Here is a 27,228-nt window from a genome sequence, read left to right on the forward strand (position 1 = left end):
TATGTGTAGCCAGTATGCAGGTGTTGCAAATATTAGATGAAATGAATAATTATTTGGCTGATTTTGAGCTGTCCATTGCCCACCTTCTGTGCAGTGGCATCATGTAACTGTACAATCAAATATTGGTTCCCTCTACGGTTTGAAATCCTCTGGTCGGATCTTCATCTCAACTCTCCTCAATGAATAGGTTGATCCGTGCCATCCATACCAGGTGATGCCATCCATGTTCTTGGTGTGTTCTCCTTTGCGGTAGTAAACCCCGTTCAGATTGGAATCTGTGCAGCAGTTGTACCAATATCCACCTTTTCAGAAAACAAATTAATAGGTTCCTGTTAAGCCGTTTACTTAAAACAGGTATGTTTTGTATTAATAAGAAGAATTATTGCTCTTTCCTGAGGAGAGTGACCAGAATGCATCTTTTAATCCCTGGAGCTTATGTCCCTAATAGCTGGATGGCAGGTAAATTCAAAACTTAACATACTAAATATATAAAGGCTTTACAGTTACATAGTCAAATTAGTCCAGTAGCTTTTTATTCAATTGCTCATTCCTCTTAGAATATTTCCTTGATATGTTTCTGTCTCTGAGAGTTAGCATAGGAAACAAATCTGGGTTCTTAGCTTGGGCATCTTAAGGCATTTAGAAGGTTTCTGGACTCTGCAAGTAAGCTGCACTATTTAATTGAGACTGATACCAACAATTTTATTTGCATGTCGTGTGGGGCCACAATGGGGAAATGAAAAATAAAGGACAAGACACAGTGAAGACAATTATCTTTGTGACAGACCTCATATAAAGATAATAAATTGAATGAAGAGAGTAACCTCATTAGAGGCTCTTAATAGAGTGGGAATAAAGATTAGAATTCCGGTTGAACCTTGGGGTGCGTGTGGGATAATAATATAAGAGAATAATTACAAATCCCTAATACTAGAACTTGAAACCTCATAAAAATATAAGAAGAAATCAAAACCTTCTAGATATACAGGAATAACTTCCTGCATCACTGAATTGCATCAACATCTGAGATAGTCTGGCAGATTGGCAGATGTGCATAATGGGCTGGATAACAGTATGTGTAGGTGAGAGCATACACTAAATCATTTGAAGAGTGCTGATGTTTATAACATACAGTCTGGCTTTGCGTAAATCAGCTTTAACTGCTGGATTTCCCACATAACCGGTAAGCGTGTATTCCAGAATTGGTCACCTCTCCATTTGCCATCCAGATGCTACTTACTAGGTACTTGGAAGGAGAGTGTCTTGGGCTCTACAAATTGCCCAGGCAGCTCTCTCGGGACAGGAAGGTGTTTAAGCGTGTTTTACCTTTACGGAACTGAGCACAGTCATCCACGCACTTGTCGTTGTCCTTGTCCTTCGTGCTGAAGGCTGTGTTGTTGTGGTACCTTAGGGAATCACGCCCTGTGTTGCCAGTGTAGTTCCCCACAAAAAGACGATAGCTATTGATTTCATTGCTCAGGGTGAATTGCTTATATTGTGCGTAGCGTATGTTACCTTCCCAGTCCTGCCCCAGAACAATGAAGAAGAAATAGGTCTTATTAGAATAGTTATGAAAAGACTCCACCATCTATGGTTATGTACACTGCATGTTGCGTATCTCTTCTCAGTCCTAGATTTTTCACAATTTTTTTCTGTCTCAGACTGCAGAAACTTATCTGTTAAGGCAAAGAAACTTTCCAGTTTCATATTTCCAAGTCGTATCTGCACTGGTATTAAACAGTATGTATGGAAACCTGGTGCACAGCTCTTGCATTCAACATCTTTGTCTCATAGTGTGCTGCCTCAAGTAATTATTTTTTTTTTCCTTTCCGGAAGAGTGGCTTTTGATATAAAGCCTTTCAGCTCACTTTTTCCATTATACTTATTCCATCCCTCAAAGCTATTGTACTAGTTATTAACTAGTCTAAGTCAAACCCAAGCCTTTAGTAGACTGTAGAAATTGTTTTGGGGTAATACAATGCAAACTCTTTCGTACACAGGCTGGAAGGAAGTGCTGCAAAAGGAGGAGACTCAGAGTCTTTAAAACTTTATGGGACATCTCTGTGAATCTTTAAAGCTGAGGTGGTCTGAGGTGGTTTGATCTGTCTGCAGTGGGTTCTGCAGGATTCTCTAGAGCCCCACATGTTCCCTAAAACACAATCGGTATGCAGACAGAAGGTTGTCCTACTGACTTTGCATGCTGGATAGCATGATGCTGTCTTGTCCTTGAATGTATCACTAGGTCCATCCTACCTCCTTCTCTTGTAATTAAAGCATGCAAATTCTTTGGGCCTCCTATAGAGACGGGAGATGATATCTGCTACTAGAGAATCACTTTGTACAAGAAACCTTTTTGCTGCTAAAACTGAGAGCTTATTAATTACCTCCAACTCCACTCGCAGAACAGTGGGGCGTCTTGAAAGTCGGTAGATATTTTCATTTCCCAGCCAAAAATCTCCCCGAATATTGCCAAATCCTTCCCTGTATTGTTTCCAGTCCCTATTGAAAGATGTCAAACCAACTTTACGTCTTTGAATGATAGTCCAGCCACCTCCATCTGTCTCCATGTCACAGAACACCTAGAATAGGGAAAAAGGCAGTGTTTACTTGTCAGTAGACTTAGGAAGGTTCAGCTCTCTTAACACAAGACAAGACGTTGTTCCAGATTACACAACTTGAAGAAATTCCTATTTTGTTTAAGTCATGGAAAAAATTCATTAAATGAACCCTTTTTCTGTTTTCCCTCTTAAATGTACGCTCTTTCCTTCCGTGAAGTTTGCCTACATAAAGACGCTGGTTCAAAGTGCGGGGTATCATAACTCAGTATGTGTTCTTTTCATCTCTGTGGTAGATAAGTATTTCTTGATTATATTTGAAAAGATGTGTCGTATACATTTTGTACTTGACATCCTTACCTCCAGATCTGGGCTTCCCAAAAACTCATCAGGAGGTAACTTGTAAACACCAGAAATTCGGTAGTTCCGCTGGTAAAGTGATGAGCAGTCATAGACAGCATCTACTTGAATCAGAACCAGAAAATAAGAATCTGAACAGCAAGAACAACTCCTCTCTAAGTGTCATTTCTGTAAAGTTTAGTGTGCAGTACAAGGAGTAATTAAGTAAAGAAGACTTCCCACAAGTCTGATGTTGTCCTGAAATAGTTTAGTTCTGATCTACGCATGCATTGGAAAAAGAGGTTGTAGCACTGGGGCTTTGTGATGTTTTCTTTCTTTCTTGTTTTGTTTTGTTGTTTTTTTTTTCTTACCCTCTCCTATTCAAAGAGACATCTTTGCGTTTTCTTCACATTGCGACTGTGTGTGTCTGTGCTGGAAGGTAACGAGGGGTAGATACTTGCTGTCCACCCCCCCAAATAATAAAGGCTTATCTAATAGAATGGATAGACCTGGGGCCAGATGCCTGTTTTGACTGTGTGCTTGAACAGGTTACCAAGTTTGTGGATGAGGCGTATTTGCTCAGCACTTTTTGTATTAGAGCCTGTGACAGAGATGGTGGTTTTTAGCTGCAGTCAGTCTGTCCGTCTCTGTGAGGCTCCTTTCCTGCCTGTGCAGGAGCTGGCTTGAAGATGGTAAAATGCACAGCTATTCTTCTAAGGAAGGTAAACTAGCTGAAGCAGGGCTTTATCCGTTCTGACAGTTTTCAATTTAGTACAGACTGAATGTCTCTAACCTGGTGAGGTGAGAAGCGTCTGTTTTAAATACCTTCTGGGCCAGTTTCTTCAATGTGTTATTGTATTTTTTCCAATCTTTTACTACAGCTCCGAAGAGATTTAGTTATGATAAAATTTTTGTTTAAGACCTACTGTAAACAGTGGTGTGTCAAAACTAGCCAAGTGGAACTTTTTGTAAGAAGAATTTAGTAAATAGATTTAGAAGTTTTTCCTTTGCATTTAAAAAGAAAATCCAGATGAAGTCTTTTGGCAAACCCAGTCATCCTGGGCAACAGCAGGCTCTTCTTAAGGAAGTTTTAAGTTTGTTACAGTGAATTTCATGTTAAGAGAAAAGTCAACCAAAAAAAAAAAATCACTTTTTTCTAGAGGTGGCTTTACAGATAGCTGACCTACAAAGCATACCTGGCTTCTACGTTTAGTACAGGCCTGTGCAATCACTGCGTGCAGTGAAATTTGCCCTCCGGGAAGAGAGAATTTTAAACAATTTAACTGTGTTCTGGCTAGGTTCATATCACAGTTTGCATCTTGCATCATCTACAACCTTGAATTTCGGAGAATTATGATTCAAATAATGGATCATTCTTTTATTCTAGTTCAGAGATTGTCATAAGATACAATTACAAATCTCTGGCAATGCTTAGAGAGCATTTCTAATTGTTTTACCAACTTCTAGTCCCCTGCCAGCACTGTGAACTCAGGATATTACTGCCAGAGCCATTCCCTGAAGAAGCCAGCTCCCTTTCTTTTTGGATTGGTACTGTAGTGCTCAGCAAATAAAATACTAGACTGAGTTCCTCACTGTACAAATACAGTACCTGTTCGTTTTTTCCACTCCCTGATAACAGACATACAGATATTAAAATACAGCTGGATCTTTGGACTTTTGACAGATGAATTCAAACTAGTTTTCTCAGGATCACCTGCCTGCAGAGGTACTTTAAGCAGCAGTATTCAGTACGCGTATTTGCTAATCGCATTAGTGGGACATGCTAGAATCAAGAACTAGTCATTAGTTCATTTTGTGCATTAAGAGGTGTATCTGGGAGCTTGGCAGCTCCCTCCTTACCAGCTGAAGTTTGTGTGACCGTCTGAGCTGCCTGGAGTTGCATGATATCTATCTGGTTGTTCATTTCGGAGTATTTGCTCTCGGCATCGATGAGGCGGGACTCCATCTGCTTGGTGCTCCCTTCCAGCTCCATCACCTGCATCACCACATTCACCCAGTCGCCTTCCTGCTTCTTGCTCAGCTCCTGCAGCATTCTGCTCAGGTTGGCTACTTGCAACTTGAGCTCCTTAATCTCATCGCAGCAGCCTGTCATCTTGGACTGTGAATTCCCATTGATTGTTCTCCTCTTAGGAGGCTTCTGCAGCAGCGCTGGATAGATTGCCACAGACACAGTGACCATGCAGAGCCACGCCAGCTGAGCAGTGGATCTTGCTGGCATTTTTGCTTACAGCAACAGAAAACTTCCAGCTGACTGCGGGTAATCTGAACGCAGCTGGGATAGGTATGAAACTTTCTGCGAGTGCTCCGGCAGACTGGTACCTAGCTTTCTTCCAATGAAGTGAGTCTCTGAAGGTGGAGCCTGAAGAAGTAGCTTTTTTTTCAGACCCCTCCTGTCAGAGTCTATGCACTTTGGAAGTCTGTCTCAAAGCATCTTATATACTATTTTTCTGTTTACCTCCACCCCCCTGAAACTATGAAACTGGCCCCTCCCAGTTCATCTCTTCGTATCAGGTGTTTACAGGGTGAAATTGGAACAGGTTTCAGCCAAGAAAGATTGGGGAGAGCAGGAGAGAGTTCGCTCAGTTCTGTCTTGAAGGGGTGTAGGAGAGGGCTAGGAAATGAGGCGAGTTTCCAGCAATTATTGCCTATTGGATTGTAGCCCTCTTGGTGACTAGTTCTGGCACTCAATAATATAAGAGCAATAGAGGTCCAGAATGTGAAAAGGCTGTCCAAACAGGATGAGTTAATGAAAGTTCAAGGAAGGTAACTCCCTAGCAGGTAGCCCTAGCTGCAACAAGTTCTACTAATTCCCCTGAAGTTGTAGGGGGTAGCTGTATGCTTCCAGTATTTCTTAATTTAGAAAGTATTTTAGTAAATTCATAAGTTTGGCGTCTAATCCTCCTCTTGCTGGACACTGGTGTCTCTGCACTATTTGTTTTGTAGAATTCAGTGCTGTTTGTTTTAGAGATGGGATATCTGAGGATGAGATGAAAAGAAGTTTGCAAAACATTTAAGTCAAACCCCATGCCTCTGTTTACTTAGAGTGGACAAGTGAAAGGACATTCTAGTGGGAGGTGTCCCTGCCTATGGCAGGGGGGTTGGAACTCGATGATCTTTAGGGTCCTTTCCAACCTAAACCATTCTATGATTCTATGAAGTAATGCTGAAAGACAGCGTACTTAAAATTGACAAGATGCTTTTTTACAGGCAAGGTGATCTGTCTAACTTCAGTATTATGGAGGCCAGCTTATTAATAGGATTTTAAGAGAGGAAAATCTATGCTTAATTAACATGTCCACAGTTACATAAAGTGTAGGTTTAAGAGTAAACCTTAAATCTTTTGACATTCAGAGTATAGGTTAAGTATCAACTGGCTGAGACAGCAGCTTCCAGTCTCCTCTCTTACGTCTTTTAACAGTTCTGAAGTTGGTTATAGCTGTTTGATCCCAAAGTAGAGCTCTTTCAGCAATGGTGCAGCCTTCTGCAAAAGGTCTGCAATTTTTGTTCTAGATCCTTACGGATAAGGTGTTTCCGCACAGGCCAGCTGCTCTGTAATTGCCCGACGTGTGGGTTCTTGCATCGTCCTGCGAAGATTGTGATAGCTGGCAGAGATAAGATGCAATGAAGGAGTAAATGGCTCACGTGTCTGCTTCTGGGGTTAATGCCATGAAAGCTTCTTGGTCTCCAAGAAAACAAAAGAAAGCTCCTTTTTGCTCCTTTTACAAAGAAAATTAGGACAAACCCAACTGAGACGTGTTATCCAATCTAGACTTCTTTTGCTGATCCAAAGTGGCTGCAGGATTTCTGCTTAATTAAAAAGAGTTAGAAAAGCCTTGCTGATCTGACATCCACTTCTAGAGAAATAGGAAGCACAATTTCTTGGTGGTACAGTTTCTCTTCCTCCTTAGCTTTGTCACGCTTGTTGCTAGATGCTTTGTTTCTGCCTCTGCTTTGCACCGCAGCTAGCTAATAGTTTTTCTGTGGAATCGTAACGAGAGACCCCACAGGGTGCAAAGATTTAGGAAGATGAAAGCATCAAAGCACTGAAGGGGTGGAATATGACCTCAGATGTTTCGTAAACCTGAGTTTTTCTTAGAGGAGGAAGAGGGGATCTTTTGGAGGAGGTCAGAATTGGAGGTCTCCCAACAGGCAGCCGTGAGTGTCTTGAGTTTTGTGGTGGATGACTGTGTGCTGTACTTCGGGCAGAAACCACCGCAGTCTGTAATGGTGAGGCTGCTGTGGGGTGTTGGTGACTTCAGGTATTGCCAGAAATGTGCAAGTGCAATTTGATGAAAGTACTGGGGGTACTTCCACAGCAGACCGTAGGCTTCAGTCAGGTTTTTGTCATGGACATTCCAGAAACCTTCCATAGCAAAATTGCTTTTTATACTTCAGACCAGAAAGTGCCACTGCACACGGATAAAAGCCTGACCTTTTTGTTCTGCCTCTAATCCTGTCTGAGCCCTCTTCCAGCTGGAGCTTCTATCATTCCCAGGGGCAAATTCTTCTCAGGCTTCCTGTGATGAGAAATGTGTTTTTGTCGAAGTCGGAACAAAGAATAGGACAGGCCAGACTGGCTTCTCCACCCCAAAAAGCCACCCTGCTACCCCCCCAACCCCCCCCCCATCGTGTTACATAGGACTTCGTTCCTTTCTGCTGCTGCTCTCACTCACTGTAACTCTCTTATCTGACTTGTACGGTCCGAATTTCACACACACATCACAAGGGGCAGATGTGGAAGAGGGGAGTCACTCCTAGGTTCATGCATACCCTCTTGATAAAAATTTTGGAAGGATCCAGGATTCAGCCAAACTCTTTGTTGCACACAGATGTTACGAAACAGTACAGAAAAAGGCCTCCAAATCCCCCCTCTCAACTGGAGTAATTAATTGGAAATGAAACAGCCGGGGTTCTATTTGGGTTCAGTCTCTGATTTGTGTATCATAACACAAGCCATCTTTTTTTTTTTGCGCACTTTGATTTACCTGTTTTAAAACAGAGATAATACTTGTTCTCTCGCTTTGTTCGGTGTAAGGGGGTGACAACAGACATATTATGCAGGAATGGATAAGAGCACAAATCTTCCCATCTGTCATTACTTTTGAGGAAGCATTAAGAGAGATTTGGGCAGACAGATCTCCCTTGGCGGAGACCTTAGCCTTAATGGAATTTGACTTCTTTACGAGTATTTGAAAGATGAGTCTTTGCCTGTTGCATGGAGAACTGAGCGTAGTTGCTTAGGCAGCAATAGTAGTGATGCTGGACATTGCCGGGTTAGATCAGCTGTAGAAGTTGACAGTGCTGTTATATTTCGGAAAGAGGCATAGTTTTGGGCATAGCTAGGGAGAAACTAATTCTGTGATTACTGGGTCCTAGTCTTGTTTTTTTCCTTTCACCCAATGCTGACAGAGAAATCTAGTATCATTTGGTTTGAAATCCATTGCCCTAGTTTTCCTCCATTATAATTTGTATGTGGAAATAGTGTGCTACATGGTAGCGTGAGATCCTGAAGTCGGGAACATGAGGCAAATCCTTTTTGACTTTGTTAATGATGTTAGTTTGAAGTGGTTGGGAGAATAGAGTCTAAACATGGTTGCAGTTAGTGTGTATCCTATGCTTATAATGTTGGTTGATGTTACCAAATTCAAGTATATTAGTATTACTTGATTGGAACCAGATCTCTCTTGTCCCTGGAGGGCCAGATTAAATCAGCGATGGTTTTAAATGACTGCCTTCTCTGGGAAGCTGTTCTGGCAGGTGTATGTGAAGCTGAGACAAGAAGAAAAGCTCAGTGCCCTGTGGCTATTTATTTGGTAGTCAGTTATTGCAAAACCCTTAATATGCATCCGGCAAATGCTTAGAATCTAGCATTCCTGGTGCTTGCTGAGATGGCAAAGGCTCTCACCAGCTCTCTGCCGGCAGATCGCGGGAGTCCGCGCCGTGTCGAAGCTCTGTGAAATACTGCTTTCCCCTTCCAGGAAGTGTGAAACTGTTCACCTCCGGCTTTGGAGATGCTTATAAATGTTCTAGCATTTGCTCTGCTATAGCTTTACAGTAATGGCTAAATCCCTAGTAAAGTCAAATAAGTTGTTGTCTACTGCAAATAATTATTGTAAATCCCTGAAGTTATATAGGAACAGGTGGAACAAGCGGGAGGGCCTGATAGGAAATAAACCACAGATTCTTCCGACAATCATTTGTGACTTCTTTTTTTTATTTAATGTATCCTTTCTTTGCATAACCAATACACAAAGACTCTGGCTCTGCGTTTCATCTTTTTCTGCTAAATATCTTTCTTGGCATTTTTTTTTCTTCTCTGCCTTCACTGAATCTGGTTAATAAAGAATAGGTGATACAAACCCTTTTGCAGCCTGAGCAGCAGGGCTGGCGAAGAATTGTACTGTAACGGTTTTCACTGCTTTTCCTTTCAAAGCTCATGAATGTTTTTATTTGATTTGTAAGCATTTATATCAAGGTTGGGAATTTGGCCAATTATAATGCCTGTGAGCAATGTGGTGTGCCCTTGCTGAAAAGCTGAAGGGGCTGCTGCTCTGGCCGGTAAGCAGTCAGTCATCACAACTGTTTATTGAAAACAGCTCTCTGCTGGTATTGGTTTCTCAAACTTATTGGTTCCCAGCATGGGAATAATTTTTAGTGGCGCGGTGGAAATGCATTGGGTTTTAGAGTTGTTTGGGGTTTTTTTAGAGTTGTTTTCTGAGGTTTGTTGAATCAAGGACTCGGGGATGCCTGAATACAAACTGTAGAATTGGGGAAACTGGCCAACAAAGCCAATTCTTTTTGCCAGAGGATTATCTGTTCCCCAAAGTATCCACAAAGTAGCAGTGCCTCCCACTTCTAATCCCAGAAGCAGGCTCTCAGCGCTTCTTCAGAAGGAGAAACTAGCTTGATTTAGGTTGGTAAAATCTGTGACATAGAGGAGCTTTTTAAACAAACTTGAGGAGACTGGAAAAAGATTTTTTTTTGCTTCTTCTCTAGACTTTGCACACAAGCTGCTTTATTGCAAAAAATGAAGAAAGGTTTCTCTACCAAGTTTTGAGATGCTTTCTGGCAGTAGGAAATGTGTATGTTCCGTTGCAGATAGGCTTGGGACCTCCTGAAAGGGCTCTGTTAAAAGAAAGTTTTTCATTTTTATGGGAAGATAGGAAAGGGTCTGGTCTCTTACTTCTGCGTTCTTGAAAATTTAATATAATTTGAGTGACAGATAATATTGTTAGAGACCCTCAAAGATTATGGAAGACTGGAAAGCTCCAAGGACTGTATAAAAGAGCATATTTCTAGTAAACATTAGACATTTATGCCTGGGGTTTGTGGAGAAGAAAAGTCCATCATTTGAATCCTCTTCCTGCTAAAGACAGTAAAGTTGTTTTTCATTCCCCGTTCGTGTCTGGTTTCTATTTAAATAGCCTTTAAAATATACAAGCAATAGGACAATACTTCTTTTAAATAGTGTTCTTTCTTGTGATTGTAGCTCTGTGCTACATTTTAGTCCTTTGCACATCTAAGGCATACATTTTTATTTGATATCTTCATAAGCAAACAGTAGGTTTATGTAAAATTTCACTACTAGTAAAATTCAAAGATTTAAGATTTTTGTCCAAGATTTCTATATCAGGGAGTTTGCCAAGGGTAGTCACTTTTTCCAATTACTATGTCATTCCGTCCCTACACATTTTTTTTCATCAGAAGGCTTGTAATATTTTAATATCCCACTCATCATGATCATGCTACAAATAAGTTAGGGTTTGACAGGAGGATTGGATGTTATCCTGACTACAGTACAGTATTGATTAATAAAGGGGGGGTGGAAATTATCTGTAATCTTGGATTTAACTGTCTTCTCCTCACAAAGCTTTCTGTGCCAGTCTTGTTTCGTTATCCAGCTATCCATTGCAGCTGTTGAAGATTGTGCACTTGGAATACAGGAATTAGTGCTTTTGTTACTGTGACTGACATCGATTTTAATTCTGCTGTGCTGCATTATGTAATTATGCAGTGAGTCCAGGTGAGCCAAACTCATACAAAACTTTATTGATGGAAATCAGTTTTGCAACTGATTAATCCTCATTTTAAAGGAAAGTATAAGGATCTTATGTGGTTTCGTTGTATCTTCTAATCGCTTTGTTTATTGCATAAAACGTGAAATTAAGTGGTGGGTATTAAACAGTGAAATTAGTGCATTAGTTCAAAGTATACCAAAATCTTGTTGATATGACGTAAGCAATCTTGTTATTTCTGTGGACTCCCATTTTAGTAGTCTGACTGCAAACGTGAGGACAGCTCTGTCTTGAAATAGTTTCAGAAGATTTTATGTATATACATGTGGCACTTAAAATATATAATTTTGAAATATTTCACTTGCGCATTAATACTGGAAGACTCTGCCAGGCCATACCAGGCAGCACAGCTGAACACGTAGGCCCTTCCTGAAAGATGGCATCTGTGACCTCTGACCTACCAAACCTATACCTAAAATCTTCCAAGAAAGGAGGTGAGGTAGTCTTCTTTTATGCCCTGCTGCTGAGCCTTCAAGTAAAGCAGGTGGTAGCGGTGGCTTTTTTCTCGCTTCTAAACAAAAATGAACAGATAAGTATGTTCCACCCTCAGTGGATGTGGAGAACAATTGATCTTTGCCTTAATATTAAACTTCATATTATCCTGAATTAGGAACCACTGCAAGGACACCACCCAATAAACAAAGACTTAAGTTACTGTCTGCTGAGTTAGCCAGCGGCATTGTTTCTATCTTGAGAGATGTTTTCCCACCTTCTCCTTTAATCCAGAAGGATTTTGTAGTTATCTTTTTCCAGATACAAGGAGAAATCTATCCTCCTGAGTCTAATCCGGTAAACTGCCCTGATTTCCAGCAGCAACACTGACTAAAACTCCCTGGCAACTCTGCCTGGCTGCAGTATCAGCCCTTCAGGGCCTCTTCTGTGTGCCTGGATGCTTTTCTGGAGTGTTGTTCATTCTGTCTGGGCTCCAGCTCTGTAGAGCTTTGAGTGTTACAAAATTCAAGAAGTTTCTGCCGGAGCGCAGACCTCATCAGATCTGCAGGGAGAAGGGCAATGCCTTAATGGTAGGATGATTTCTAAACGGGTATTTTGAATGTGCAAACAGGACTCCACGTGGAAATGCTTTTCCGAGAGAAGTACAGTCTGCTGGCCTGCTCGCACAGAACCTGTACGCAGAGAGTTGTGGGTCTGTTGAAAACGCATTCCAATAGTGGTTTTTCGGAACTGTCAATATATTTCCAACAATCAGAGCACGCTGAATCCAGCAGATGAGAAAAAGCAGAAAATCGAGATCTTTCAAAACAAACAAAAAAACCCCTCCAAAACACAACATCACAACTTAATCCCCACACAAGTGCGTTTCCCTCAGCCTGTAAAACTGAATAGCAAAGTGATGGAGTGATTACCAAATTACTCCAAAGAAATAGGTCAGTGAATGTTTGGCCATAGCAATAAAACCCACTTCGATGCAAGAGTCTTGCTTCAGAGGGACTTTTGTATTCTTCCTGACAGTTGTACTTCTCTGTGTTTAGGTCCATTTTTGCCAAAGCAGTGAATGCTGTTGCTCCCCCCTAAGCCCCCCATTTTGTGCATACACTATTTTAATGCGGTACATCAAAATATTAAATAATTGACAGGAGATTTCCCAGTCAGTAGCTTATCATCTTTACTCGCTGTGTGGGCTAGACCATTTGTTACAAGAGAGTATTTTATGATTAATGGTGACAATACAGTATTATATCTACTGCTATGTGTTCTTTTAAATCTTTCTCCTTTCCCATCCCTTCTTTCCCCTCCCTTTGCTTAAACCTAGCCATAGACAGCTTTGAAACATTTAATTCTACTTTGGACAGCCAAGAAAGTAAGAAACAAGAAAAGAGTAATTGAGTGCACCAGGGAGCACCAGTAAAAGAGCAGTGCTAATTGTTGAAGAATAAAAGATAATGGCCAATTTTGTCAGGAAGCGTTGACAAGAAAGATAAGTTGGAAGTAATTAACTGTCTGACATGCTGGAAGTGATGTGTCTGCCAATGGCTCTTTAAATCATCAGGATATGAAATGTACAGTCGTTTATCACTTTTATGAGGCAGTGCTGCGTAGCTTTCCCTTGGGAAGCGTGGAGGTAGTATGTTCTTTGACTATCTTGCTAAAAAAAGGCACGGATGTATTTCAAGTGCTACCCATTTTTGGGTACCTGTCTTCCTGAACTGTGATTATGGTGTGTTCTTGATTTGAGCTCAACCATTCTGAGGTCGTATTTCCAAGAGTATTTTACTTGACCTTCCCAGATATGCAGAGTGTGTCTAAGAGCTCGGTTCTTTAGTTGTCACGAAAGGAAACTTCCAAATACAGAAGAAATACAGCACTCATTTGAAAATTTTCCCTGTTTTATCTGTTCAGAGTACTTCCTTTAATACCATAGATTTCCTTCTCTCTTACAAATCAACATGCCTCTCATAAGGGGGAGAAAATCTGCAATCATTCTGATGATAGCAGGCAAGAAGGGGCGTTTCTGGAAGCTGCCGTATCTGCAGCAGCACATTCGAAGACCATTGAAAGTCTCTTTGCATTGACATGTTTTGTTAGGTTTTGCTGTTTCCATTCCAAATGTTAACTAATATCAATATTGGACTGTAGGGTGTGTTGTAGCATGCTCAGGTGTTGTGACACTGCTTTGGACAACTTGCACTTCTTGTTCTCCAGTGACTGTTGATAAATAAGCTTTATAAAATAGCAGGAGCTTCATAAAAAGTTTATTTCCCCATTAAATCGGGCTTTAGCAAAGCACTGATCACCAAGCACCAGTGTGCAGACAGAGCCATTTCTGATCTTAAGCTCAGAAAACCGATGTGAAAAAGAAATATTTAAGCGAATACCTGTGCATCATGTTGCTGAACTGAGAACCAGGCTCATGAGTAGCCTATTTGCCTGTGCTTCACAAAATTCAACTCGCCTTGCAAAGCAAAGTGCCTCACTGGTACAGAATGAGGTCTGGTTGTGATGGCAGGAGTTTCTGCCGTCTACTTGAAAACCAGCAAAAGAAGAGCAGCGGTACTGGTTAGTACCAGTGCAGAGACATTATATGAAACATGAGACTGGAAGTAGGGTTGCAAGCTATGGGGGAAGTCAGCAGCTGTGTTCCTGGTGACGTTTGTCAGCTGTTCTAATGATGTAGATTGTTTCCTGGAGCATTAAAATCTCTACTCTGATTTTTAAAGGTGTTGGTGGTGTGTTTAAGAGAAAGGAGGGGAAAAATCAGTACTGTAAAGCTCTTAATAAGTGCAACTGTTTGAGAAATGCCTTTCAAACTATTCTCCCTGTTGAGGCAGCTATTTAGAATTGATAATCATATGCAATCACTGTTTTGTGTAACAAGTCTTGAGAATATGTGCAGAAAGTATGTGTGCACCTATGTTTTTGCAAATATGTAGTCATTGTGTGGTTTATGTAGTCTAATCATTCACTAGAAAATTTTAAAGAAAAAGGAGGGTGTCCCGTTGGTGTTTCTAAATGATAAAGCTTGGTATTATCAAGCAGAAGCTCATAGCAACCCCTAATAATTGCCAACTTTGTTAATTAGTCTTTCTCTTCCTATCTTTTCAGCATTAACAATAAACTGCAACAGCCAGAAGCAGCTGCTGGGGTACTGGAATATGCCATGAAGCACTTTGGGGAGCTGGTGAGTCCTGCTTCATGTCTTACGGTTTCATGGTTTTTGTAGGGTTTTTTTTCATGTGTGTATGTGGCGGTGGTGTGTTTTTCCAGTCAATCACGTTGAGGTTCTATCCCCGCTTATAATATTGCCTCGTTCATCCTGAAGGCGCCTTGCTGCTTATAGGGCTGCGTACTGCGTACTTAGCTGTGTGTTAGCAAACACTGCACACAGGTAAGATAGCTGGGGAAGGCTGCGAGAATTTGTGCAAGAACCTGATTTGGAGGAGAATTGAGCAGCTATCATTGACACTAAACACAGCTGTGGGGAGCTAGCAACTTCACAAAATAAGTCATTTAGAAGAATTTCGGAAGGGAGGGAGGAAGTTCCTGTTCTAAGCTTTAAATGCTTGAGGGTTTTTTGAGAAACTGCATCAACATCTTCAAGGTAAGGATTTAATGGAAGTTGTGCCTCTGCCCTCTCTCATCCAGGAGGCACGTGAACCTGTCAGAGAGTTTGCAGGTATTATTTAGAATAGCAGATTAGCCAGTCCCTTGCAATTTTGAGTGCTCACAGAAATAAAATAACCCCGTTGTGTCTTTGGTTTGTGTCTTTCTATGCACGACTAACCTTGTTTTCCTTCTTTTTTATAAGCCTTTAATTTGTGTTCAGGACTAGAGCATCTATGCTGTCCTGCCAATTCCACTCTGTTAAAAAATATGATTTTGCAGTGCTAATTCTTGCAGTGCCTGAGGGTGATTGGGAAAAGGAAGGCAGCGCTGGATAGACTAGCCCCTCTTACTAGGAACCACTTGAAAGTGGGAACAGGTATAAGCACAAAATGGTGGAACTCCTCTGGTGTAGGATTATGTGTGGTTTTGTCCTAGACTGGAAAAGAAATCCTTTCTGGGAGAAGTGTGGACTTCAGAGCTTCTTTACAGTTTCTCATGATTCCTTGGGTGGATTCAGCAAAGCTCTACGTTACCTAATTCTGACCTCACTCTTTAGCAGTAATGTAGTTCTAGCAGTAAATTAGCTCAAAACACAGAGTTTGCCAGAATAGGCAGTGAAAAGAAATTAAGAGGAGCTGTGAGCTCTACTTTCAGAAACTTACTTGAAATATTATGACGGAGCTGAGAAGTTAAAGGGCTGGTATATAAATGTCCTAAGTGGAAGACCTGGCATGCAGAGGGTGGTTTATACTGACCCTGCCCACAGGGCTGGGAGAAGAATCTTTTCTGCAGCCTATGTCAAGACATGAGCTGCCAAGGACTGAGCAGAAAAACATTGGCACAGATAAGTATGGAAAAAATATTAAGGCATTTTATTTCTTGAAAATTAGAAACAAAATCTAGAAATAAAGACTGAAAAAAAGTTTGTGCAGCTGATAAGGATCATTGCTTGGCTAACTTTTCAAGTCTTCATTACAAACCACAGCCTTTCCTTGTGAGGGCTATGATTAGACCCCAACATCGTACTACCTGCTGTATTAAAAAACAGTTTAGCAGTAGCCAGACACAGTGTGCTCTTTGGGTTTGGGGTTTTTTTTCTGGTTAGACATTCCATTCCTGAACACAGGGCTGTTCTTGTTTAAATGCAAGAATGTGCAGCAATGGGAAGTGGAATATTTTATAGGTTTACCCTTTTTCCTATTCTTCTCACTTCCCCTCTCCAAAAAGAAAAGCACCAGCTACTGAGCTAGCATTTCAGTGGCACTGAATAGGGGATGATGTTGGATTGATCCCTCTGCTAAACCTGAGTTCATTTCTGTGCAGGTTGAGCAATACTCAAGGCTTTTTTTCTGTATTGCTGAAGTCTATGAGGATATTTAGATTGAAAAAAGGGCTAAGTGACCACCATAGACAGAGAATTTTTCAGGAAAAGCTGTGTAGTTAATATAGAATGGTGAATGTTAATCCCACTATTTATCCTGATTTTTTTCCCTCCCTTAGGAAATTCAAGCTACCTGGTATGAAAAGCTTCACGAATGGGAAGATGCTCTGGTGGCCTATGACAAGAAGATGGATACAAACAAAGATGATCCTGAGCTGATGCTAGGACGGATGCGTTGCTTGGAAGCACTTGGTGAATGGTAAGAGGGGAATGCCTGAAGAATGAGGAAAACGGTGCCTTTACAGATGGTGCCTAACTCTTCTCTGGATGCTGTCATCCAGGTGAAATTTTTTTGCCTGAATCCCTATTTAGTCCCGCTTACTTAATAGTTTGGTTATTTCCAGTGAATTCTCACTTTTTCATTGAAGTCAGAATTGGTAATAACATCTCTAAGGCTTTTGGGACGACCCACCTGAGAAGGTCTCTGAAAGAGACTCTGCAGTGTTATGACCACATCAAGCCCATTTGTAACAGAGAAAGAAATTGTAAATGGACCTGTCGGGAAACATTAACTGGGCAGCACTTGTCAAAAACAATCATAAAGGAGCTTGTTGTTGCCCTCCTTTTTAAATGCTGATTAAGACATGAGAGATTTCTGTGTTTATTCATGGTCGGACCTATGCTTATCCAGAATGCACGGTCTTTTGCACAACTGTTAGTGAAATTGTCTGCTTCCCAGTAGTCACCTGGGTGTAACATTATGCCAAACAAATTACTCCCACTTTGAAACCCTTTTGCCCATCTTGTAGATGGCTGAGTTTTTCATTGCTACGCTCTATTAGCGTTCATTAAGTCTCTGTGGACATTTGGTATTTCAAACCCCGTGTTAAATGTGCGTTGTCAACATGTAACTGATTGGAGTCAGTTTTTGTGAGAGGGTGAGCTGCTGGTGACTTAGAGCTTGCTAGTTAACTGGGGGCTTCTGTTTTTCTTCCTGTTCACTTCAATTCAAAGAAGGTAATTGGAGAAGGCATCCTGTGCACTGTAGCATGCAGTTGTACCCAGGGGCATATGTGATTTGGTCCAGGTTCCGCCTTTTTACTGAACTTACCGTGTCACTAGAGCTCTCTCCTGATGGGTCCTGACGTGAACCCATGGGATGGCACACAGTGAGGAGATTCCTCTTCACTAAAGTCATTTTACTGTTAGAGAAACAGAGCTGTTTGAGAAACATAATTCTGACAGCATTTTTCTGCCCTTTTTGTTTCTAGATGAGGGTGAGGCGTATTGGGCGTAGCTTTTTCACTAGGAAAAATAGATCCTCTTACTGAGCATTTCTCAATCATCTTTTCTAGGAGTAGGTAATTCTCACCAGGGATTTACAGAATTTTTCCCTCCTGCAGGACATGTATTTTTTTGTAAAGTGTCCTCTCTGAACCTCCTGCTTCTTCACATATCAGTGACAAATATATTACAAAAGGATGCTAGAAATTGTGCATCTGTTGATGGTCTGTAGTGATGAGAGCAGTCACAGTCTCACAAAGATCTGCGTGCTTGCTGTTGTGGAGCTGCATTCCATCTCTGCAGATGGTTTTTACAGTTCAGAAGTGCCTTTGCAAAGTGCTGTCTGCTACCTTACAACTGACTATAGAGACATCACCCTGAGACTGAGAATCCCGTGATTTGGCTGCTGATATTCTTCACGAGTGTTCAACTTGACTGTTTGTACTCCTGGAGTCTGCTTGGCAGAATATGACAGTTACTCTAGAACTGATGCTACGCAGCATCATTATTTCAGTGCTCTGTGCAGTGACGTTTTGGAAGTACAGCCAAAATATCCTCAGCCATTTGTCTCCTGATGTAGTCATGTCTGCAGGAGCCATACTACTTTATTAGCATCTCTGAGGTCCTGATTTATGGCTGTTGCTAGGTTTGGCTTGGTTTTTCATTTGTTTTGTGGTTGTGTGGTTTTGTTTTTTTCTCCTGGGCCATTAAGCTGTCAGAATGACTGTCTTGCCTGTGGCAGCCCATTGGTTCTGTTTGACTAACTCATCTTCCTATTTGGGAGGGGAGCAGATGACAGCAGAGAAGGCAAGCTGCCCTCCCTCACAGTTGGCAGCTATTCCACTGCTACAGAGTATCCAGCCTGAGAAATTCTGGAACTGCAACACCCACAGTAATTGGTTTGATTAATGGAGTATTCACAGTTGATTTAAAAGAAATAATATAAAAAAATCCTGATGCTTCCTCTCCACTGGAGATGAAAGATTCGGATCCCCTCTGAGATCTTGCCATGACAAGTCTTCATACTGGGTTACAGAAGCGTTGATTCTCTAGCCTCTGTCTTCAAACTTGATGATGTTTTCCTACGAAATGTTTTATAGCAGGAGCCATATACAAGATATTCAGATCATATGTTCCTTGTACTGACACTTGCAAAAAAATTTAAGCATTCCTTGTTTGGTGGTGGTATGTTTGTTTTTTTCTTGGGAATGGTGGTTTTTTATGTATTTGTAGAATGGAGTTGACAGTTCAATTAGTAAAGTAGGCATTACTAACTGCTGAGGAACAAATGCAAACTTTTGTCTGGATTTGTGTTCTCAAAGCATAGTGTGCCTTTAAATTATTTTCTGATGATAGGGTATCGGTCATCAGACTAGTGTGTCTGAGTTGGGCAGGGGAGGAGAACCCTATTCTTCACTCTATATAAAAAGAACGATGGGGCTGGTTGTGGTCTTATCTGTGGAAAGTGGTTGTTTAAAAAGGCAGAATTCTTAGAAGGGGCTTTTCCGCTGATCAGAAATTGTGGATTCTTCTTAGGGGGCAGCTCCATCAGCAATGCTGTGAAAAGTGGACACAGGTCAATGATGAAACTCAAGCTAAGATGGCTAGGATGGCTGCTGCTGCCGCCTGGGGTCTAGGTAATGTATCCTTGTGTGGTAGTATGTGACAATCCGCAGTATGGAAACACAGATTCTTTTAACTTACTTCAGAATTACAAAATCTAAGAAACAGCAAAATCAAAGAGAAAAATTATTTATGTTGGGGTATGAAGTAAGTGTCATTCAGCAGTGAAGCCCTTTGGAAGACCTGCGTTTACGTAACGTCTCGCAGTGTGGTCTAAAGTATCAAAGAGACTGCCGTATTGGTCTGCGCAGATAATCAGTTGCATAATTGGTCCTTTGTACTTAGTTTTACATTGAACATAGCTCAGACGTGAGATGAGATTCATGGAATTTCTCAGATTTGTGGCAGACTTATTTACAAACTAGAACAATACCTATTGAGCATCTTGATAGGTTGTGTCTGCTGAGTACACAATCTTGAGTGGAATAAATCTATAAATGGTCCAAATAGCAGTTATCCTGATAGCCAGATATTTACTAGAGAAGCTTATAAATCACTTGCTGTCTGCCAGCCTTTGCTGAGGAAAATTAATCTTTTCCTTTGTGGGGCACTAATTCAGTCGAATGTTCTGGAAATGTCAGCATCTCAACTTTTTCATCACAAGGAATGCAAGAACCTTCTCCGTGAGGATAACAATTTGCCTAAAGAAAAATGCCTATGTTTTTGCTTGTCTATAACTCTCCTGTGTATGTCCATAGAAGATTTCTGTGTATAACACAGACAGTCCCTGCCAAAGACAAGCTGTTGGAGAGCTAACTTAACTGTAGAAGTACCATGCAGCATTCAGGCCTAGTCACTGACGTCTAAGCACGGTAGCATAGTTCTGCTCTTACCCTGAAGAGAAGGCTGTTGTATTAGTGAGGATATCTGTGTCTCTGCAGGTCAGTGGGACAGCATGGAAGAATATACCTGCATGATCCCAAGGGACACCCATGACGGCGCTTTCTACAGGGCTGTACTGGCTCTTCATCAGGACCTTTTCTCACTGGCTCAGCAGGTAATTATCTTCCTTGGTGGCATCCCAAAAGCTAGTTTAAGATGAACTACGCTATATTGCTGCATGGAAAGACAAGTTGTTTTAAAGCAGCTGCCTATAACCTATGTATTGCCCAATAACCTTTCTTCCATTGATGTATTAGACCTTGGTGACTGAGCTTATCTTGTATTTCCAGAAATCAGCAGTGAATACGTGTACAGATAGTAGTGCTCCAGTGCTGTAGAGTGTAAGAATGCCTTAGTCATTCTTAGGCTTCTTTACTTTTATGTCTGTTTTCTAGACAGTGCATAAGGGTTATCGCAGCAGAGGTTCCATTCTACAAAGCACTGCTTGATGAAAGGCGTTCATGGCATAAGACATACATAAGATTCTTCATGGGTGTTCTGTGTGCTTCTGCCTCGTGCAGCTTTTTCAGTGAAGTGCTCATATATATCACGTACCAGAACTTTTCCTCGAATTTTTCTGGTAGCAGTGATAAATCTTAGAGATGAGAAATCAAGGCAAGGAATGAGAATATTAAACAAAGCCACATTGGTATGCTTGTTTGTCACAGGAGATTTGCAGAGCGACTTTTTCCCCTCTGTAGATGTGAAGCATATTGCTGACTTTCCAAGGAAGCTCAAGTACCATTTCTCAGAATTCTGTGCTGTCTTGCCAACTTAGATAAAGGACTAATTCAGTCTGCTCTGTCAAAACCCATACATAGATTTCTGGGTCATGTGCACAGTAAAATTTGCCAGGCATTCAAAGGGGTAGAGTTTGTGATCAACCTTTAACATTTTGAACAGGAAAACCTATAGATGAGAGATTATATAATGACTGGAACAAGAGCAGCATTTATTTCATGCTTGAAGTGCATGTCTTAGTTGGAGGAGGAGAAATGGAATTTGCTGTCCTGTAAAATTCATAAAAACCTGTTGGGTTATGTAAAACAGTGAAAGCTATTTTCTATCATTGTATATTATCAAGACACATTTCTTGAAGCTTTTTTGCAACTGGCTCTCATGCACTAAAATGTGAATCTCTCTTTTCCTCTATAAATGTTATTAATGATGATCTCTACAATGACAGTAGGATTAGAAACACTACAAACTTTGATTCGGTAGAAAGACAAACTTCAGACTGTGCAGATGATAAATGAAGCCCCCTTGACTTCCCCTATACCTGCCCCTGGACACTGTTCTCCTGTCAATTCTTTTTTCTGTCAATTGATAACATCCTTCCCTGGTTCTTGTTGGAGAATGGGAACAATACCAGCTTTGTTCATGAGATGGAACAGATGAATAGCAGTTCCAACAGTTGACTGTAGATAAAACATACCACCTTTGCCCCAATATCTTGTTCTATTTCAGTGCATTGATAAAGCCAGAGATCTGCTAGATGCTGAGCTGACTGCCATGGCAGGAGAGAGCTACAGTCGAGCCTATGGGGTAAGTGTCTAACACTCAGCCTTTGTTTTCCGTATTGCTGCTTCAGACTGTCTCTAGAAGTTGCATAAAAATTCTAAGTAGCACTGGTCTCAAACATAAGACCTGTGTAGGCACACAAGCTAAATGACTCTTGTCAGGTAAGAAATAGAACTTCGTAGGACCAGCTTTGGGACAAATTAAACAGCGAAGTGAGAACCCCCCCTCAAAAGAAATAAGAATTGACATTTAGAAAGCTTGAATCAGCAGATTGTCTAGCTACCAGTATACAGCAGTTTGTACTTTACCTCTTGGGCAGCATATGTACTGAAGATTTTGATGCCAAAATACTGTTCCTTAATTATAGATTTGTTCTGTAGTGATTGGGATGGAATGTGATTATTTCCTTCAGGCTATGGTATCCTGCCAGATGCTGTCAGAGCTGGAAGAGGTTATCCAGTATAAACTTGTACCAGAACGCCGTGAGATCATCCGCCAGATCTGGTGGGAAAGACTGCAGGTACGTCTAAGTAAAGATCAAGGATGGCGATGCTGATGTGCTGGCATGAAGAGCTTCCTTTCGAGCCAGTGTGATGGCTCAGCAAATCTTTCCTTTTCTCTTTCTGTCCCAGGAGCATATGCGCTTACATGGCTGCATGCTTTCTGTCTCCTTCGTGTTTGTCCTGGTTGCTTTGATATTTTGTTGTTGTTGTTGTTGTTTGGTTAATGTTCCTGAAGCGTCTACTGATGGGACACTTGGTTAATATTCCTGAAGCGTCTACTGATGGGACACTTGTAGTAGCGTGATTTAAGCACTAAAATAGATGTGTAGAGAATGGAGACACTAGTAACATCTCCAAGGCTGCTTATCTCAGTGTTGGATCGCACCTGGAAATACTGGTTTGGATAAGGCTAATTTGAACTTTTTACCCAGCTGGCTGCGTTTTAAGGAGAAGTGAATTCTCTCACAGTGCTGGAAAATTGTACCGAGAATTCACATTCTTGTAGAAGACTGTCTTGTTCCTTTTTGACCTCTTACAAGAACATTTCCAATTGATTAGCCTTGTCCTCTTTAGCAATGCTGCTTTCCCTGTATTTGTGCCTTTCTTACTCTAAACACCAAAAATTCAAAGCACCTCTGAAGATTTATATCAACCAAATATTCTGAGACTATTTCCTTACAAGAGCCAGCCCTACAGTGAAATTCAGTATCGACAGATGAAATAGCACGTACCGGAATATGGTTTAAAGAGGTGCTTCCTGCAAGGGAGGGGTGGGGGGGAAGCATAATGAGGGTAAAATGCTCTCATTATACCAAATTTTGATAAACTGCCTGGAGGAAGAATTTCTCCCTATGCAGTTCTTCACTGTGACTGCTGTATCTGCCTCCTTGTGAAAAGCTGTTGCTGCTGCATATTTTTTAGCTGTTCGGGGAAACTGTGACAAAGCTTTTAGTCTCCCATCTGCATTCCTGTCTGGAAAAGCTCAGGAGCATTCCACTGGGGTGGAGAAACCAAGAGTGACAGGAAATGTAACGTCTGAGTACAGCTGTTTATAGTCTTGAAAGTGGTACATACAGTTCTTGCACATTTTATAGCTGCTTTTTAGTAATTTTAAAATGCTTATTGGATGAGGTTTATGAGGGCGCTAGGGAACAAGCTTTGCCTAACTTCCCAGCCCTCAATTTTTGGGGAAAAGGGAAAGAAATAGATGCTTTGGTGTTAAGGTGATTGCTGCCGTTGGAAATTCTCTTGTTTACCTCAAAACTAAGTCATTTCTGGATCAATGCGAACTTCAGAGCATCACTGTTTCCCTGAAATACTTGACTGTTACAGCAAGCACTGTGTATTTGGTTGTTACTGTCCCTTCCACAATTCTACTTCTCTTGTAGCATCCTTGAACGTCTGAAATACAGACTCATCCTGCTCTGACTCACAATGTTGTTGTGCCTCTCCCTTCAGAGAGACAAGGACCAGACAATGCTCGCACAAGCAGCGTAGCAATTGGAACTGCAGTTCCTGGCAGAATATCAGTTCAGTCATGCCGGCCTCTGAAAGCAACACATGCAAGGAGAGGAGAAAGGGCAATAACAAAAATATCTTTGCAACCATTTGGTTTTGTACCATCTTCTTATTGAGATTTGTCACTATTTAAACCAAAAATAGGCTTTAAAACTAGGTTGAGAAGGGTTGTAAAACTTTTGACTCGTTTCGGAATTGCGCAAAGAGCTTTCCTGATTTTTGTGTGCATTTCTGCTTTAGAAGCTTTTCTCCTTCTTCTATTAGAGCATATCGTTAGACTGCAAACACTGAGCTAGCTGAAGAGAGTAAGAGTCAAGGACTTAACCTGCTTCACATATTACAGTGTTAAAAAAATAGCCTGCTAGTTCATAATGTCGGCCTGCTGTGAATTACCGATACTGAAGTCTCTCCATCTTGGGAGAAGTCCCTTCCGATTCTGAATTAAGGCTCTGGCGAGTAGATTGGAGATAAAACACTGACAAGTTCTCTCTTCCTTTTTCTCTCAGGGCTGTCAACGGATTGTGGAAGACTGGCAAAGAATACTGATGGTCCGATCTCTTGTTGTGAATCCGCATGAGGACATGAGAACTTGGCTCAAGTATGCCAGCTTGTGTGGCAAGAGTGGGAGACTGGTGAGCATTGTCAAGCTCTACCCTCTACAGCAGATTTTTAGATGATTGGCTTCATCGTGCTGCTTCAACCTTGAGCATTTCCAAATACTTTCAATGCCCAAGTGCAATGGGCTCTCTCTCCTCTGAGGAGGAGACTAGTCAAAAATTGTTGAACTACTAGAATTGTAACAGTGTGGAGTTCATGCTTGGAGCCGAGGTTATTTTGGTGGCACTAGTATTATACCTGAGAGGCTCAGAGCCGATTTTTTTTGTTGCATGCTATACGTGGAAGATCTTATGCAGCGCTGGTAATTATTAATACCAGCTCTCTCTGCTAAAGCACTCTTTGTCAAATCTAGAATGTGATGTTGTTACTGTTGAACATTACAACCCTATTTCAACATTCACCATGAGATTTATTACCAAAAGTACTTGAAACAGAGGCTTCACACTCTCTACCGCCTTCTGAAGGGAGACTCTACTGCGCTGATCCCAATGAAGACGTGTGGTTTATCGTGTGGTATTCGTGTGAGTGTAGGGCACGGTAATGAGGTTGATACGTGGTAATAATGTTGATATGTCTATGTTTTATCTGGAGGGTCAGAGGCCTTTTTTAGTGGCGGGCAATTCTGCAGCCAATATGAAGTGGAGGTAAGAACGAGCTTGTTTTAACCTGCTTTTTCTCTTTGCAACTTTTTCCAGGCTTTGGCCCATAAGACACTTGTCCTGCTCTTGGGAGTAGATCCATCTCGACAGCTGGATCACCCACTGCCAACAGTACATCCCCAAGTGACTTACGCGTACATGAAACACATGTGGAAGAGCGCCCGTAAGGTACAAAAGAACACGGCACTCTCTGAATTTCATTGCTCAGGTTTTGTGTGGTGCCACGCATGTTAGCTCTTCATAATCCTCACAGAACAAAGTCAAGGTTGAAGATTTTATTTTTGCTCACCTATACAAGTGTAACTAAACCCTTTCTGTATTGTTATTCAGAAGATAAGCTTTTGAAATCTTCCTTTAAAACTCTGAAGTGACGGAGAAGGCCTGGCCCTAATTTTATTTCCTACATGGAAAGATTACTTTTGCTAAGCCAGTATCAGGTACCCAAGGGATGCAGTCAAGATTAATGGTCGATTGCAGCTCTTGTGTCCTCACCAGGATTTTACTGTGCCGGCTTGGTTCTTGACTTTTCACCCACTGTTCTGATTGCCAGGTCTCCACGCTGTACCCGTGGTCAGGGTTACCTGCTGAAAGAGGGGTTTTTTATTAGCAGGTTCAGAAAAGTATCCTGAAAACTTTGTACTTGGTTGCTGAGCAGAACTGACTTTTATTAAGGACATTATTGAAAATTTCTAACTGAAAGACAGCTGAAAAGTACATAGGGTTTTGTCATGGGAACAGTTTGGCTCCAAAGAGCCTAGGGTGAATGTTTTTGACATTGCAACACAGGCAAAATTTACATAATCAAATCCAATAAGCTCCAGACTGGATAACTTATCTTTTTTTTAATATACATTAAAGCCTCCATTTATCCTCATATTTTGCCACATCTTTTTTATTTTTCCTGTCGTTGGGTTTGCCAGCACTGGAGCAGAGCCATTGCTACAGGAACATTGCCATGACCTAACTATTCTTTATTTGAATTTAAAAAACAGAAGGAGCTGCTGATGAGGTCCTGTTCTATTGGCTTTGTAAGATAGTCTAACGATCTCTTACTTTCTTCAGTAAAGGACCCAAGAAGTACATGGGTCTTCTCTGCCTGCCTCTTTGAGTGAAACTGGACTTTTCTGTGTTTGACCTGTGGGAAAGAAATAGACAAGATGCAGGAAACAGGTGTAGTTGTAGAAAGGAGAATGAAAGAAGTCATAAAGATTAAGGGAGTGGGGGAAGAGAATGTATCTAAAATAAACTGATGCAAGAGTTATGTGGAGCCCGTGAAGACAGGGGAAAAAACAATTTGAAAAGCAGCAAAGATGAGAAGGAGGAACAGATGTGGTTAGAATCACCTTTTCTTGCTCATTGAATGATGTCCTATTTAAATACAGTACATAAGCTCTGTGCTTAGGGGCTTTTTTTTTTTCTTTTCCTTTTTTCTAACACATTAAAACTGGGTGTTGTTTACAGTGCTGAGGGAGAAATACTTCACCCAAGGTAACTCTAATCCTAGACCTGCAGGCAAATCTCAACTCTTTCTCTGAGCACCCTTCTGCTGGAAGGTCTGACTCAACAATTCAGTCCTTTGTGGCACTTGGAAAGTAGATGCTTACTGTTGACGTTGACAGTTAAAGGTACAGCTCTGTGGCAGAAGCAGCTATGTTATGGTACAATAGAGTTTGCAGTCTGGAGTGAGACTTAAGTGTTTGTTTATACCAAACTGAAAGTGTTTAGGGAGTTCTCCTGCTACGGGGAGCATTACGTGTTTGGGTGTATCCTTATGTCCTATTTTGAGTGACTGTCATTAACTAAATAATACATAGTTATACCTGGTGATGTATGTAGACCAGAGTTTTGTATAACTCCGTGTGTGTTCGCTTGATTTGGTATCCTAACTACTAAACTGCTGAGGTAGGCTGGTATGGTAGGAAATGACCGCTTTCTCTAGCTGAGGAGTTCAAGGTTGCTTGGTTGACCTAAAACGTTTTCCTTACTGTCATTTTGGCACTTGTCAGATCCAGCAGGAAAAAAGTGGCATCTAGATGGAAACCAGGCACCTAGCACTTGCAGAGCTGCACGACAGTCTTTTCTGAAACATCAGCTAAAATGATGGAAAAGTAAACCATATTGCATTTCTTCTAACAAGGACCTTTGCCAGCAGCTGCATTCTACAGACATATACCTTAACAAGGCTGC

At 41.2% G+C, this 27,228-nt stretch overlaps 2 protein-coding genes across 2 annotated transcripts in view; one reads left to right on the forward strand and one right to left on the reverse strand.

The window, feature by feature from the left end:
* The window catches only part of MTOR (mechanistic target of rapamycin (serine/threonine kinase)), a 66,318-nt gene that overhangs the window by 21,149 nt on the left and 17,941 nt on the right, over positions 1-27,228 (forward strand). The window contains exons 28-35 of the mRNA XM_009889551.1: positions 14,552-14,627; positions 16,553-16,692; positions 19,254-19,354; positions 20,222-20,337; positions 21,690-21,767; positions 22,156-22,263; positions 24,271-24,396; positions 25,078-25,209. Coding sequence (XP_009887853.1) covers positions 14,552-14,627; positions 16,553-16,692; positions 19,254-19,354; positions 20,222-20,337; positions 21,690-21,767; positions 22,156-22,263; positions 24,271-24,396; positions 25,078-25,209 — 877 coding nt within the window. The remainder of the gene's footprint in view (positions 1-14,551; positions 14,628-16,552; positions 16,693-19,253; positions 19,355-20,221; positions 20,338-21,689; positions 21,768-22,155; positions 22,264-24,270; positions 24,397-25,077; positions 25,210-27,228) is intronic.
* On the reverse strand, positions 133-5,133 carry ANGPTL7 (angiopoietin-like 7). The gene is made up of 5 exons (XM_009889549.1): positions 4,755-5,133; positions 2,916-3,016; positions 2,385-2,579; positions 1,327-1,525; positions 133-302 (listed from the first exon to the last, which is right to left on the reverse strand). The coding sequence occupies exons 1-5, from the start codon at positions 5,131-5,133 to the stop codon at positions 133-135; spliced, it is 1,044 nt and encodes a 347-aa protein (XP_009887851.1).

Source organism: Charadrius vociferus, unplaced genomic scaffold (genome assembly GCF_000708025.1).
Source record: "Charadrius vociferus isolate BGI_N301 unplaced genomic scaffold, ASM70802v2 scaffold477, whole genome shotgun sequence".
NCBI classification, from domain to species: Eukaryota; Metazoa; Chordata; class Aves; order Charadriiformes; family Charadriidae; genus Charadrius; species Charadrius vociferus.